At 38.9% G+C, this 17,010-nt stretch overlaps 1 protein-coding gene across 9 annotated transcripts in view; it reads left to right on the forward strand.

Annotated features, from left to right (window-relative positions):
• The window catches only part of ATP6V1H (ATPase H+ transporting V1 subunit H), a 63,047-nt gene that overhangs the window by 27,923 nt on the left and 18,114 nt on the right, over nt 1–17,010 (forward strand). For all 9 annotated transcript variants that reach the window (XR_014236721.1, XM_082364754.1, XM_082364758.1 and 6 more), the window contains 3 exons: nt 1,652–1,749; nt 6,116–6,308; nt 14,643–14,821. Coding sequence is in view for 8 of the 9 variants with exons in the window: in XM_082364754.1 (XP_082220880.1) it covers nt 1,652–1,749; nt 6,116–6,308; nt 14,643–14,821 (470 nt within the window). In the remaining variant the exon portion in view is untranslated. The remainder of the gene's footprint in view (nt 1–1,651; nt 1,750–6,115; nt 6,309–14,642; nt 14,822–17,010) is intronic.

Below are 17,010 nucleotides of genomic sequence, written 5' to 3' on the forward strand. Positions count from 1 at the left end.
TCTTCTTTATCCATTCATCTGTTGATGGACACTTAGGTTGCTTCCATGTCCTGGCGATTGTAAATAGTGCTGAAGCAGCATCTTTTATATGCTCGTTTATACGTGAGTCCTGAAGCTGTAACTAGCAACGAAGAATCCATTTTTTAAATGTGTCATGTATTTCAACATAGTAGGGTAAATGGACACAGACAAGAAAAAGACTTACAGTGAACCAAGAAATTCTCGTGTTGAGAGGAAATTGATGATAAATGGAAGAGGAGAGAGTGCCCTAGGCTGCCTTTTATTCATTATTGTAGAAACCTTGCTTAGGCGCTCTCTCTAAACAAGGCAGATGGAATTCTCCTTTTCACAAAGAGTTACTTAGCTGCTGACCTAATTGGAAAAATACATTTTTTTTTTTCCTATTATGGAAGATTGTTTTTGAGCTGAAAATTCACTTTTTTTTTTTTTTTGTCATTAATTTCTGCGAATGTTTTGGGTTTTCAGGCAAATTAAGTTACTGGATACAGTGTGCTTTTGGGCAACTATGTTCACTACTTTCTAGGTAAAATCTAAGATAACCTTTTCATGATAACTTTTGATTATTCCACTAAGTATATCATTGTGTTTTTGTATTTGAGTGCCTGGAATTCTTTGAAGTGTTAGGTTTTAACAAACTTAGTTTAAATTAAAACATAGAGCTGAAGTGGCATCATGTCTATTAGGTTTTGTGACTTTATATGGCATCCACGATCCTCTCCTTTCTTTCTTTTTTCTTTTTGTTAGCATGTTCTTTAAGGCTGGAGTCTGAAATTTCCCCTTGTCCCTCCATTTCTTATAGATGTAAGGCTCATGGTAAATATTTAGGGAGGCGCCCAGGCCAGGTGTTACTCCCAGCTTTCCTAACATGGAGGAGCGTGCAACTTCTTGGGGATATTTATTCTATTTATTTCAAGCTTCAGATTTCACCTCAATTTCTCTAACATAGTGCCTGTTGAACTGATAGTTTAAAAATAAATCAGTCTTTTTCAAGTGTTTAAGTAGACTTTTTATATGCTGTATAGTTTTTTTTTTTTTTTAAGTTCTTATTTATTGAGTTTCTGTGACATGTCCAGCTCTGTGCGAAATGAATTACTTTACTTAATCCTAAGAGCACCCTTTCAGGGTGCTTGGGGTATCCTCATTAAGGATGAAGAAATTGAGCATTGACAAGGTTCGGAAACTTGCGCAAGATCATTCAAATATGGGCCTGTCTCAAAGCATACACTTTTATCTCTTTCATTTTATTGTTGTTCTTTGATACTTGTATAATTATGAAGGGCAGTAGTCTCTGTATCGTGCCTCTATTCGGGGCTAAGTGAAACATTGCAAGGTAATAAGCTGTTTATCAAACCATATCAGAGGCATAATTACTTTGTTCCTTGATTTCCCTGACTGGATGTGTTCAGTGGGCTTGAACCATGTAGGCTTAATTTGGCAAAAGAAGTCAGCTTCATTTCTAGGAGGAAGAGAGAAGAGCAACAAGGATTGACTTTTGAAAAAATATTTGAGACTTTTGGACTTTTCAGATGATACGAAACTCTAGTAAAAACCACTCCAGAGTTTGCTATCTGCATGACCTTGTGACTTGAAGTGCTTTCCGGGTTTAAACGCTGTGCTTCTCCCCGCACAGAGCTCTCAGTATGTGCAGTGTGTGGCCGGGTGTCTGCAGCTGATGCTCCGAGTCAACGAGTACCGCTTTGCCTGGGTGGAAGCAGATGGGGTGAACTGGTGAGCGCCCTTTATTTTGACTGTGGAGTAACATTTAAAAGCATCTCTCCTTGAGAATTTCAAAGAAATGAATACATTTAATCATCTAAAAGAAGGTTTTTTTAAAAAAAAAGTCTTGTGTGAGGTTTCTGTGCAGGAGACTCTCTCTAGCGACTCAGAGCCCCCGGTTTCCCTGGAGGGGTGTCAGGTCGGCTCCCTCTGCCTCGTATGGAACGGTCCAGACTCCAGCAGGAGAGCAGGCGCTCAGCACAAGCATCTTGTTTGTGCACACGGTTTAGTTTTCCCTGTCATTTAGGAGAACTTTGGGTTCCGTGTAGGGAACAGATTACCAGTCAAATTCCCACAAGTCAGCCAAGGGCCAGCTTTGCAGGCAGCCCTTTCTGAGGATAGCTGTCTCCGGACCATGACGTTAACGCTTTTCCGCACAGACACTTAAAGGTGGACTACACAGGTGGTGTTTCCAGTCTTTTTACTTTCTTAAAAGTGATGCAGTATTTTGGGCAATACAATAAGAAAGGATAATTATTTCTTTCACTATTATATCATCTTCCTAGGTGATTCCGTCATTCTCCAATTTTCTTATAATTTTAGTCTTCAATATTTATTAGCATAGTTGAGAATAATGGATGAATAATGATGAAATAAGATCTAGGATGATGAAATAGTGTGATTCTTCAAATTATAGTGAACAAACTCACCAAGATCACATAGTGTGTCTTAGGTTTATAAATAGGTCCAATGGACCTGTATTGTAATTGCAAGATAAATTGAATTTTATTCTGTTAAACACAAAGTAGATTTTCTTTTTTGTTCTTTGGAAGACCTGTAAGAGAGAATAAAAGTCATGAAACAGCAGTTTATACAAATAGTTATAATTGCTCAAAAAATAAACTCAAATACTAGAATTTGGTCCAGTGGACCGAGGCTAACAAAATACTGCTGTTCAAAATATTGTTGGCACTAATATTTTGGAGGATGGTAAGCAGTTTTAACTATTCAGTTTAGCAACAAGAGCAGGCATAAGTACAATCTAGAATATTCCATGTTCAACCTACACACTTTGATATGCTAATGCCCACTAACAAGGTTAGTAGTAATCAAATTAATACAGAGACTTTTAGGTTGAGAACAGGCATTAATAAGGGTAGAATATGTTAACTTGCTGATAGTAGGGCAATTTAGAAAAGTCATTGAATTTTTTCACTTTTTTAGAAAGAAATCACGTACTTTTTACTCTGCCATTTCTTTTGTTTAGGGTCGAAAGTTTTCTTTTTTTCCTTTTTGGTGCTCCTCAAATCACAAGCAGGGATCCTGAGAGGAGAAAAAATTGTAAGCATAGCCTGTTTGAGGAGAGTGGAAGAGGACTGATGGTTTAAGACCCCAGGACATTTTTATCTCTGCATAGTTTCCTTTCTTTCCTTCTTGGTTACACGAATGACACACACTCTTTCTGAATGTTTCTGGGCCCGTGTAAGACCAAGAGTAGTATGCTTTGACTTCACTAGAAAGTCTGAAGATTAGCACTGATTTTTTAAATACTGGAGCTAAAAGGGGGCTTTTGCTGGGGTAATTGCTTCCCCAAATCCAACGGCCATTTATGAACATTTATATCCTGACATTTGAAGTATTTTGAAAGTATAAAGTAGTATATAAATGAAAAGTAAGATTAAAAAAATATATTGCGTGGTGAGATGCGAGGGGCCCATGGGTCTGACGAACAGCAGGGAGTGTGCCCGTCAGCCAGTGGTCAGCTGTTTGTCTCCCTAGTCCCTGCGTTGGCATGATTTGAAAAGAAAAATCTTAATTAAAAAGCAGAGCACAAAATAGTTATTTTGGCATCATGGACCTTAACCTTTCTAATCTTGGATTTGACAGTTTGTGTTTTTTGCGCTCTCTGCGTGATGTTATACCATATATTATGGGGAGTAAAGGAAACATATGTGGTCCGTTCCTTTAAGAGATATACAGCCTAGCTGGAAAGTATGAAACACCTAACAAAGGTAGCACATAGGATGCCACAGCATCTTTTAGAAACTTTTCCAGCGACTTTAAAAGTAACACTAAACTCAGCAGTTTGCGAGGCAGAGCAGAGACCTACAAGGTAATTAGCACCCGCTGGTTCTTCAGGCCCAGCTCGAGGGCCACGGCCTCTGGGAATCCTCCCTCCCCCTGCGCTGGGCTCTCAAGGAATGTGGACAGTGTCTTGTTTTTGCCCGTTTTATCCCCGTGCCTTGCGCTGTACCTGCCACATAGACCCTCAACAGATACTTGTTAAATGACCGTGTTTGGGTTTCTGTTGGGCCTCTGTGTCCTTTGTCCCCCTTAGCTCGCTCTTCCTGCCTCACTGGGTTCAGAGTTAGGGTTCTTGCCCCTAAGGGAATACCTGCCTTATTCCAGTGAACAGGGGCCTTATTTTGCTTCATTAGGGCGTTTCTGTGGTTGATATTTGGGTGTAGAAGACCACCTTGTCTGTGCAGTAGCATCCCGTCTGTTGTGGGCCCACTTTAACTCTGTTCAGCTTCTCTGCGGGGTCCGCGTCGCTGAGCACGCCTCCCCTTGAGACCTTCCGTCTGGGTCTGAGCACCAGTGTATTGGCCTTGAACTCTCCTTCGCCCCTCTCATCGTTAAAAATTTTTCCTTTTCACACAGAGAATTTAATGTGAAGAAATTAAATTCTCCCTAGGTATAAACTAGGTATAAATTTGTGAACTGGGTTTCTGAAAACAGATAAAGGGACTCTCAAGTGTCAGAGATCCTACTACCCCTAAAGCGGGGAGCAAAGGTAAGAGGTTGGAGTTGCCAGGGTCCACGGGCTGCAGGAGGGGCTGCATGAAGTGAAGCTCAGGCCTGGAGGGGACAGTACAGCTCAGCTGGGGCTGGGTCCCCACGCTCGAGGTCGGGGACCCAGACGGCGGGTGCTGGTGTCTCGAGGGTGCAGGGACGCTCGTTCTGCCAGAGCCCGTGCAGGATGAATTCAGCCGCTGCCGCAGGTGAAGAAGCGTGCCGAAGCGATGCTGGCAGGAACAGGAGGTCGACAGGAGAGGTCCCTTCTTCCTCCGTCCCTGAGTCAGCCGCGAGCACCTCCTGTCGCCGAGCCAGCGGGGAAAGCGGAGATGGGGAACGCGGAAAGTGAATTGTCAGCCTCAGCATCCCAGAGTGTGGCAGGCTGAGCTTAACAAGTGGAACAGTCAGAGCGCACAGGAAGCCAGGTCAGGGTGCTGATAGCGTAAAATGCTGTGCTCTGACCGCTGTTGAATGCTGACGTCAATATTAAATAAAAGCAGGCCTTACGTACCAACCAAAAGTAGATTCAAGGGAGAAATCATGCATGAGAAAATTAAGGGCGATTCAGCGAATTTACGTGTATACAAATCAGAAAAATGGGGAAATGGCACAAATATAAGCCTTCCACTAAGTTAGTAGTTGTAAATCGTAAAATTAGATTTAAAATGTATTTAATTTTGTTAATAGACTTTTATTTTTTAGAGCAATTTTAGGTTTACAGAAAAATTGGAAGCACAGAGAGTGCCCGTATGTGCCTGCCCTCCCAAAGTCTTCCCTGTTACTAGCAGCTGCTGTTCGTGTGATACCTTTGTTTCAGTTGATGAACCAATGCTGATATGTGCTTACTGACTAAGTTTACACTAGTGCGCGCTCTGTGTTGTGCGTTCTGTGGATTTTGGGTTCTCTTTAACCCCTCTGGTCGCTGTTTAGCCGTCTGATTTGATGCTTTCTGTCCCTTGTGTGAATGCAGGCATGCCCCGGGGAAATTTCCTTAGCGCTTTCCTTGGTGTAACCTGTCATTTCCACACCGCTTTCCCAGTTTCCTTATCAGTAAGACGGGAGGCTGAACTAGAAGCTTCTGAGGTTCTGACCCCAAATTTGATGATTGGCTGTGTGTCAAATTCAGACACATGACAGGCTTTTTCCAAACTCATTTCCTTTTTTCTCTGTCGAGTTTCCTAAATATTTTTCAAGCTATAAATGATCCTCTTGGATCATTTTCAGTCCAGACTGAAAATCTTGATTATACCGTCTGGCTTCACTGAAATGTACATCCGCTGTGTCACCATGTCCTGAGGCTTTTACTTCTTGAATGTCCGTCAGGGTCCTCCTACTGTTCCCTCTGTGGGCCGTGCTCCCTGCAGCGAGGGCGGTGGTGTCCTTGAGACTCTGGAGAGAGGCTTACGTGACGCCGTGCAGGACTGGCCCTCTGTGAGCAGGGGTCTGGCTTGCTCGTTCCTTCGGGGGAAAAAAGAGGACGTGATTCAGAGAGACTGATCCATTAGCGCAAAAAGAACAGTTATTTCTTCTCTCCTGTTGTGCTGTCATGTTAAATGTTTTCTCAACGTGTGTTCCTTTTCAGCATCATGGGAGTTCTGAGTAACAAGTGTGGCTTTCAGCTCCAGTATCAGATGATTTTTTCTATATGGCTCCTGGCGTTCAGTCCTCAGATGTGTGAACACCTGCGACGCTACAACATCATTCCTGTTCTGTCCGACATCCTGCAAGAATCGGTCAAAGAGAAAGTGACAAGAATCATTCTTGCAGCATTCCGGGTACGTGTTTTGTGTGTGTGTGTGTGTGTGTGTGTGTGTGTGTGTGTGTGTATAAGGCATTTTTTTTACTGTGGAGTATATTTCAGGGCTTTTAGCAGGTGGGAAAAACTTGCTTGTTCCCCATGTAGTTATGGAACTGTGGCATCTTGGTGAGCTTGGAGTAAAATATCACAGTTTGTACTCATAGCAGGGGGAGTGGACAGGTGGGGGGAAGCCATCTAAATGGATGACACGTAAGAGTGGCTGGGAGATGGTAGACCTACAAATCCAAGCTATTGGCTTTAGAATTTGTGTTTTTAACCATTGTTTGTTCTTACGCTTTCTTTAAACAAACAACGACAAATCAAAAATAAAAGGTTGTGCAGATGTATTGCAAAACCGTAAATAGCGTAGACACCACATTTGCCAAATATAGTCACTAACATCTTTCAGATTTTTCTAAGCAAATAGAGATAAATATATAAATAGGTGTCTAATTTTGTTTTGTATTTAAAAATAAGAGTGGTGTCATGTTATAAATACTGTTCTATAACTTTATTCTTAACAATATATAATAAATGTGTTTTCATTTTCCTGTAGTAGATCCAGTATTCTTTTCAGTGGCTATATTATACTGTGTTGATGTAAAGTGGTTTATTTAATCAGTGTCCTATTGATGGAAATGTGAGGTGTTTCCAGTTTCTTTTACATATGTTTTCCCACTTTGATGAGTATTTCGGTTGGGTAAGTTCCAGAGATGGAATTGCTGAGTCAAAGAATATACTTTTTACCAGTTCTGATAGATGATGTCAAATCACCTGTCAAAAATGTGCAAATTTATGTTTCCAGTAATTATGTATCGGGCGAGAATACAGAGAGTCCCTACTTTCTCTTAGTGCGTGGACTTTTTTCTAAATTGGAAGCTGTTCATGAAGTTGGCGTGAAAACTCTTTTAAAAAAATAGATTTTCTTAATTGGTGAACTGTTAGGAAAGATAGTCATCCTTGATTCAATATCTTTGCAATTAGATTATCCTAGAAAGATGTTTTGGATTATTATTATTTTTTCCCTTTGTATGACTTTAACTTCTGGGAAATAGAAAGATCAACAGTTGCCTGAGTGATAAACATGGAAGTGAATTTTATTTTATCAGCTCATATCTACCTACCCTTTTCTGTATGTTAGTGACATATTTTTTACGTTAAAATATCTATCTTTCCAAATGTTGAAGATTGTAAACATTTAGCACAAAATTATTTCTTTTGATAGTTTGTTAATAAGGTGACTTGTTTGTTTAAGGTGAAATATAGGTGTGGGAAGAACTGCTGTAGAACTCAGGGTCTTATTTCAGCTGTTCTCTTGTTTCATAGACTATATCTCTACACTTGTATCTTTCCCCCTCAGTTTTGATAAACTTACATGGTTTTTTATAAGTGTCATTTAGATAATATAGTGAGTGCTGTGAGTTTTAGGAAGAAATCAGATACTAATAATTTATAGTAATGGACTGAGATTTAATCTAAAGCTCAGCATAAGCTGCTTTATTTTTTGTTTTTTTTAAAATAAATTTATTTATTTATTTATTTATGTATTTTGGCTGCGTTGGGTCTTTGTTGCTGTGTGTGGGCTTTCTCTAGTTGCGGCGAGCGGGGGCTACTCTTCCTTGCGGTGCGTGGGCTTCTCATTGCGGTGTCTTCTCTTGTTGTGGAGCACGGGCTCAGTAGTCGTGGTTTGCGGGCTCTAGAGCGCAGGCTCAGTAGTCGTGGCGCACGGGCTTAGTTGCTCCGTGGCATGTGGGATCTTCCCGGACCAGGGCTCGAACCCGTGCCCCCTGCGTTGGCAGGCGGATGCTTAACCACTGCGCCACCAGGGAAGCCCGTTTTTGGTTTTTTTTGAGACAAGCCATTTGTCTTATCAAATCATTTATTTATTTATGTATTTATGTATGTATTTATTTATTTATTATCACAGTTGATTTATAATATTACATTAGTTTCAGGTGTATAACGTTGATTCAGTATTTTTATAGAGTATACGCCATTGAAAGTTATTACACAACAATGGCTGTCGTTCCCTGTGCCGTACAGTATGTCCTTGCTGCTCATCTGTTTCACACACAGGAGCTCGTATCTGTTAACCCTGACCCCTGTCTTGTCCCTCCCCCTACACCCCCAGCATAAACTGCTTTGCACATAATGTATGTGGCAGCTGTTCTAGCTGAGCTTCCCACAGACCTTGCTTAGCATTTTGTCCCTTCTCTAGTTCCTCCTCCCATTGATTTTCATGTTAAGTCATTATTATGTTAGATAAAAGGGTCATTGGAAGCAGGTACCTCTAATATGGGTATATGGTAGGTGAGAGGTGTTTGTTGATATTAGCTGGATCGTACCTTTGAGCTGTTCCCTCCCCCTCTCCCTCCCTCCCCCTTCCCTATCCTATTCTATCCTATCCTATCCTTTCTTTTTCCTGTTCCTCCCCCCACCCCCCATTTCATGTATTATCTGTCCACCTCTCAATGCATCAGATGTGGACTTTGTATTTTGTTTGAATCTGTCTTTGATGGAGAGACTTCATGAAGTCACCATGATGAATGTTTACGGTATACAAAGTTCAAAAAGTCACAAGAAGTATAAAGCCAGACTGAGATTCTTAGTTTTCTTTTGACCTGATTTGGGAGCTCTCCAGATTGATTATCTGCTTTTTATGGAAATTTGAGGGGTACAATAGCACAGCCCTTTTCTAAGTTTCCTTTCCACGTGGTGTGTTAGCGAGAGTGTAGGCTCTGGAGTAGACACGCCTAGGGGTGAATCCCAGCACCAGGTTGCTGGGAGAGTGGCTTGAACTCTCAGAGCTGATTTCTCCACTTGTGAAAGGTGGTTAGTGATACTTAACTCACTTCAAGATTGGGTAAGAATTCAACGAAATAACAGACGAAGTGCCTGGCAATAGTAAATATACAATCTGTATTTATTTTCCTGCCTTTTCGCTCCATAAAAGCATAAAATACTAGCAATTTGCCTCTTTAACGCCCACCTCTAGAAATTGCATTCTAAGTTAATGTGGAACCTAGGCAAAGATCAAGTGCTGTTCTGTTTGATTTAGAAAAGACAGCATGAATATTTTACTAATGTTTAGCAAGATTTTAAAATCTTATTTATACTTCATTTGCAGTTTCAATTTTTTACCCGCAATGTGTCGAACTTATGCTAATTTCTCGGCTTCTGTTGTCTAATTTGGATTTCAGATTATTTAAAATACACCCAACCTATTGACAGGTATATTAGTTTTTTGGACTCTCCTTGATAAATTGGGACAGTATAATCATTGCATGGTTATACTGAAGACTGAATATCAGAAGAACATCTTTAGACATCCAGAACTTTGATGTACACAACTGAGTTAAAATCGAGCCATTAGTAAGGACATAGTAAAGCCATTTGATTTAGACCATCGAATAGGTGTAAAAAATGACGTGTTCTTTTTTTTCTTCGTTATTCTCAAATTCCTGTAACCTTTAATAAAGATTTCACCAATGAGGTTGTTTGAGGATTGTCTAATTATGCACTTTTCCCCACATCCTGAAACTCAGGAAGGGAATTTTTGTGCTTTTGGAAGCTTGGTGAGCTGCTGTGAGCTGAAGAAATCTAGCAGCTGTTAATTTTTTTTTTTTTTCCATTTGGCTGGGTGAATTTATTTTTGAAAATGTCTGTCTCACTTATTCATAGCAGGTGCTGAACTCCAGGTCTCCATGAATGTTATTCCATTGGTTAACTTGATATGTCAATCTTTCGTTTCTAAAATAAATTAGAATGTTTTTTGAGGCTGTGACTGAGAAAGACATTCAAGCCCATATTTGTTGTGTAGAGTTTTTCTCTTTTTGGCTCTTTTTAGTCAAGAGCCTCCGTAATATGTCAGATAATAAGATAAATTGTATTTTACAACTGCATCGTTTTCAGCATAAAGGCTTAGAAAGAAATACCACCAAATTGAATTTGGATCTACATTAGCTGTACTAACCATGATGTTTAACTCACACCCACACACATATGCACACACAGACACAGGCAAACACAGACTTACATCTTCCTGCGCAGACAGTTCACAGTCATAACCTCTTCAGAGAGACCTGCTCTGGTTTGGGTGTGTGGGGACTGTTTTGCCCACTGCTTTCACATAGAAGTGTTGCTATCAAGAAATTTCATTCCTAGGTCTACCCCTCATTCCTTATTTCAGGAATTTATCTCTCTTGTTTATTAGATACCAGGTTTGGAAGAGGTTTGGTAAGACTGAGACATTTGTAGTCTTGGGGTGAGTCCCGTAATGCAGCGCTGCTTCGGGTGTGGTCTGCACGTCAGTGCAGTTCTGTCAGCTGTTGGTTAGCCGCTTGCGAGGGATAAGTACAGAAAGGGAGAGCAAGCATTTAGAAACTTACGGTAATTTGACGTGTCTGTCAAATTTAATGATAAAGATTTGAGCTTGTATTTTGCACGTCTTTTAAAGTTCATTTTTCTAGAAATTCATTTTTATTGTATTTTTTACTAAAAGTATTCCTGACTGATTGGAAATTGAAAATCAAACAGAACTGGTCTTCACCACAGACGGTTTGAGAAGCACTGCTTTAACGTGTATGTTACAAGGTTAGCAGTTTTGGTGAAGGAAGGATCTGAATTGTCACTTGGTTCCACCTTGTTCTTAGTGAAGTCAAGGTCGCTCTGCACCGTTACTTGGACACAGACCAAAATGATATTTACGCTTTTGATTTTGTTGAGGTGAAGATGCCATTGAGTTTAGTGTCTTTAAAGAGTACACTGCTGCCAGATGATCTAGGTTTGTTTCTGGTAAATTCATTTTCCAAAGTATTTTTCACAACCTTTTTATTCTTTGTAATGAGATGGAGAGATGAAATTAAAACATGTTTTGAGGGAAAAACAGGTAAGGTTTATTGATTGATTTGACATAGGCTTGAAGGAAAGGGGAACATCAAACATGACTAAGTTTCGAAGTGCTGTTGTCTTAGAGAATTGAGAGGAGAGATGGTTTCAGAAGAGTGCCATCAGGCTGTTCTTTACCAGTTACACTGACTGGGTTGAGGTTATAGTTGAAACTGTTAGTTATGATAATATCTTAAATATGAAGTGTAACTCTCCAGGCAACAAATATGTAGGACCATATGAACAGAAGAGTTTTGATATGTTTCTAAATTTAGGAGAGATAATAGTAAGAAAAGTAACTGGAAAAGGTAACAGAGAAAACTAAGTAGACTAATAAGTAAAATCTCACAAAAGCGAGGGGTGAAGGGAGGAGTTTCATAAAGGGAGACGTTACCAGAATTCAAGCCGCCCTACAGTTAAAGGTTTTTATTTGAATTCCATTATGGTCAGAGAACATGTTCTATATGGTTCTAATTCTTTGAAATTTGAGATTTGTCTTATGCTCATCTTATGGTCTGTCATGGTGAATGTAGCATGTGTACTTGAAAAGAATGCATGTTTTGCAGATGTATCATGTTCTATAAATGTCAGTTAAATCAGGGTGGTTCATAGTATCGTTTGGATCATCTCTGTACTGATTCTGTTGTTCAGTGGTTCTATCAATGATCAATTGCTAAGAGAGAGAGTTGTTAAAATTTCCAGCTGTTAAGTGTGGATTTGTCTGTTTCTCCTTTCAGTTCTGCCAGTTATTGTTTCATGTATTTTGAAACTCTGTTTTTTTTTTAAACTTTTTATTTTTTTAAAATTTATTTATATTTATTTATTTTTGGCTGCGTTGGGTCTTCGTTGCTGCGCGCGGGCTTTCTCTAGTTGTGGTGAGTGGGGGCTACTCCTCATCGTGGTGCATGGGCTTCTCATTACGGTGGCTTCTCTTGTTGCGGAGCGTGGTCTCTAAGTGCGTGGGCTTCAGTAGTTGTGGCACACGGGCTCAGTAGTTGTGGCGTACAGGCTCTAGAGCGCAGGCTCAGTAGTCGTGGCTCACGGGCTTAGTTGCTCCGCGGCATGTGGGATCTTCCTGGGCCAGGGCTCGAACCCATGTCCCCTGCATTGGCAGGTGGATTCTTAACCACTGTGCCACCAGGGAAGTCCCAATGCTCTTGGTCTTGCTACCTACTTTATTTGAAATTAATATAGACATGCCAGCTTTCTTCCACTTATGGTTTTCCATCTTTTAGTTTCAACCTGTGTCTTATATTTAAAATTTGTCTCTTTGAGACAACATATACTTGGGTCTTGAATTTTTATCTGTTCTAATAATCTCTGCCTCTTAATTGGAGTGTTTAGTTCACTGACATTTAGAGTAATTATTGGTATGGTTGGATTTAGGTCTGCCATTTTATTATTTTCTTCTGTTTGTTTCATCTGTTTTTTGTTCTGTCTTTCATTCCTGCCTTCTCTTATGTTAACTGAGTTCTTTTTAGAATTTCAGTTTAATTTTTCTATTGGCTTTTTAACTGTTCTGCTTTGTAGTATTTTATTTCTTATAGGTTGTTTTGGTGTCACAATATTTATCCTTAACCTTTTCCATTATACTTGAAGTTAATATTACATTCTCACCAGTAGTGCACAGATGTTCTCTTTTCTCCACAATGTGGACAACACTGGCTGTCTTTTGTTTTTTGATAATAGCTGTCCTAACAAGTGCGAAGTGATATTTAATTGTGGTTTTGACTTGAATTTCCCTGATGATCAGTGATGTTGAGCACTGTTTCATGATCTGTTGGCCATCTTTATGTCTTCTTTGGGAGAGTGTCTATACAGATCCTCTGCCCATTTTTTAATTGGCTTGTGCTTTTTTGTTGTTGTTGTTGCTAGTGAGTTAAATGAGTTCTTTATACATTTTCGATATTGCCCTCCTATCAGATATATGGTTTGCAAATGTTTTCTCCCATTTTGTAGGATGCCTTTTCATTTTGCTTTTTTTGTTTCTTTGGCTGTGCAGAAGCTTTTGAGTTTGATATAGTCCCAGTTGTTGATTTTTACTTTTGCTGTGCTTTTGGTGTCATATCCAAAAAATCATTCCCAAAGCTAATGTCAAGGAGATTTTCCCCTGTGTTTTCTTCTATGAGTCTGACAGTTTCTGGTCTTATGTTTAAGTCTTTAATCCCTTTTGAGTTAGTTTTTGTGACTGGTATAAAGATACGGGTCCAATTTCATTTTTTTGCATGTGGTTATCCAGTTTCCCTGATGACATTATTGAAGAGACTATCCTTTCCACAATAGGTTTTCTTAGCTCCCTCGTCAAATATTAGTTGACTGAATATGTACGGGCTTATTTTTGGGCTCTCTATTCTGTTCCATTGGACTGTGTGTCTGTTTTAAGCCATTACCATACTGTTTTGATCATTGTAGCCTTGTAGTTTAGTTTGAAATCAGTAAGTGTGATTTCTCCGGCTTTATTCTTCTTTCTCAGGATTGCTTTGGATATTTGGAGTCTTTTATATTTCTATACAAGTTTTAGGATTGTTTTTCCTATTTCTGTGAAAATTGGAATTTTGGTAGGGATCGATCTCACTAATTTCCATATGCTAAGCTAAATCTCTCTCTGCATTTATTTAACATAATTATTAGAAATATAACTTCCTTGCAAAAATAAAGAAATTTAAAATTTTGGTACAGTTGATTTAGAATTGTTATTCCAGGATTTTTTTGACTGTGGGAGATTTGACAGGCCTTCTTTACCAACTTTGTGAAGGTGGCTTTCTTGAGAGCTTGTTTGTCCTTGTTCTAGACCTCAGCATGAGCATGGTGTTTGCTCTGAAATATTGGTTAATTCAGTGAACAGTTTATCTTCAGAATTACTTAGATTCCTTTGCTGATTTCATAAGTACTCTTAAAAATTGCAGAAGAAAACTGAGGAATTTGCTTGAATGTCACAAAACTTTTCTGATAATTACTGAAGCAAGAGTTTTTTTAATTGCCGTCCTTTGTGCACTTACAGGTTGAATGGACGGAGAAAAAGGTCAGTGACTGGAAACTAGAGAGATACTTGAGGAAACAGTCTTTCTTAGCATCCTAGGGGCTCCATGTGGCCAAGAAATGGAGTGTTCATGGTGGTGACCTCAAGAGCAGGGCTGTGAGGAAGGATGGTGATGGACCTCATTGTAAATGTGTTCAGTGTTTGAGGCTTGTCTAGGTCAATAATTTAAAATGTTTAGTAAGCCAGTAAGTAAGGAAGGAATCAGAAGGATGCTCCTGATATGGGGCAGATGCTTAGGAAAAAAGTCAGGATTTGTGATCCAGTCATCCACTTAAGGTGATAGTTAACCTGAGAACAGGAGGAGGAGAGAGGATGTGAAAGCAGGTGCAGAGAACATCACATAACAAACTATATCATTTCTTGTCGTGTCTTTGCCTAACCCAGAACTTCTTAGAAAAATCAACTGAAAGAGAAACTCGCCAAGAGTATGCTCTGGCTATGATTCAGTGCAAAGTTCTGAAACAGTTGGAGAACTTGGAACAGCAGAAGTACGACGACGAAGATATCAGTGAAGATATAAAATTTCTCTTGGAGAAACTTGGTGAGAGTGTCCAGGATCTTAGGTATGTTATTCTTTTTAATTCTCACAGGCTGGGTATATTGGGCCTTGTTTGACTTGCCTCATATTTTAAGGAAATTTAAATTTGTTACGAACTATAAACTCAAAAGATTGCAGTAAAACATCATGTCTTCTATTGAAAATTGAGGGGTTGGAAACACTGGCTCATCATCATGGTAACCATTGGTCAGAGCTGTGTGTTATCTCTCCTCTTTAGGGTAGATCCCCACTGTTCTCTGTTGTCTAAAATCTGACCTGGTGTTCTACCACGGGTTGTGGGTGCCACCCTTTGAGAATCTCCCCCTGGTTTAAAATCTTTTTTAAGCAGCAGTCATTGTTAATTTGTGGAGGAGGTTTGCTCAGATATGGAAAGAGTATTTTTTCCTGCTTTTTTGAAGTCCCTATTGGTTTTATTTATTTTTTATATTAAAAATTATGCAAGTGATGTACATGCAGTAAAGAAAAAAAAATCCCTTTTTTTTATACAGTACAGAATACAGTACAGTACAGAATACAGAATACAGTACAGTACAGAATACAATACAGTACAGAAGAGGCAACACGCCAGTCCCCCCATCTTCCCCACCTACTTCCCCCTGCCCCTCTGGTTTCTTGTGTTCATTCCCAAAAAAACCTAGCCCCCCTCCCCCTAGCATGCATGCATGTGCGTGCGCACACATGCGTACACACAGACACACACACACACAGACACACACAGACACACACAAATAGGGTTCTACGTATTCTTCTGGTCGTGGTTCTTTTTTGTTTAATAATAGCTCGATGATTTTTCCCATTAACCCATGCATTCTTTGTTTTTGAACTATTGATAGATTTTAAAAAGAGAGCTACTCACTAGAAATAGATGGGGTTTGGGCGCCAGGATGACTCCAGTCTGAATTGTTGGGCCACTTTGTCCGCGTGCGGCCTTGAGCAAGCCTCTTGACATTTTAAAGTCTCAATTTTCCTTTTGGTAAAATAGTGATAAAAATTCTAACCTTGTAGGATTTTCTGTGAGGTGTCCAGCAAGTGCCTTTAGTATAGTATGTGTTCCACAAATGTATTTACCAGGTAATTCAGTGCAGCCCATAAGCTCAAGGCCCAAAAGCTTTTATAGAGATGGGAGCTGTCACCCATATCAGTGGTTTGTATGGAGTTTTGTGGAGGAAGGCGGATGATTTTTGTGTTTTAATGATTTCAGATATGAGTAAGTTGTTTGTAATATAATAGGCCAGCAATAGGCTTGCAATTTATACAAATTCTATTTTATTATGTTTATTTTAAAAAATTATCATTAGTTCTTCTGTAATAATGATTTGAGATCCTTTTAAAAAATAAATAAGATTAGTGATAGCTTTCTAAATTATTTAATCCATGCTAGCCAATTGTTATTATTTACTGATTTTTCATGTTGAATTTGGTAATTTGAAAAATACTGCTGTTTATCTAAAGCTAACAGGGTGATGGGAGCAGATGAAATAGATTTGTCTCTTTATGTTGTTACACGTTTAGCATATTAACTTAAACAATATTAGGTTACGTCTTATATTAAGTAGCCTTTCATTAAATTACTACTTTATTTAGCAGGTTACTATGATCAACTTAACCAGTGAATCTTTGTTATACTGAATTATCAATCAGTATTAAATGGCTACTTCTTTTTGAAAATTTTACTTGAAAGAAAGTACAAGCATGTCTTGTCACTTTGTTCACTGGCTAACCACATTAAAACAGTTTTATATTATGAAGATTTGAATAATTGTTGCTTGATACATAGTGAATAATTTTTGAATTAAAGTGCATTTTAGTTTGTTACATGTACAGAGGTTTTTGTTTTTAATTAATCTGTAGTGGGCTAATTCAGTTAATGAATTACCTCTGCATTGTTGGTAGTCACGTTTAAAAATATTGTACTGAGGTGTGTGTTTTTATTTTTGTAGCGCAGTATCATGGTTTGTCATTTAAAGTATGATAGAATATACTATTTTATTTTGTGTTAAAGTAATATACTTTTACATAAATTTATCTTTATGTATCTAGTGGTCTGGCAAATACAGTGTTTTAAGAGGCATGGTAGAAACAATGCTAGATTATCAGATATTTAATTTATTTTTATTTTTATTTATTTATTTATTTATTTATTTATTTATTTATTTATTTTTGGCTGCGTTAGGTCCTCGTTGCTGCGCACGG

This window comes from Balaenoptera borealis (assembly GCF_965194805.1).
Source record: "Balaenoptera borealis genome assembly, chromosome: 17".
Taxonomy (NCBI): domain Eukaryota; kingdom Metazoa; phylum Chordata; class Mammalia; order Artiodactyla; family Balaenopteridae; genus Balaenoptera; species Balaenoptera borealis.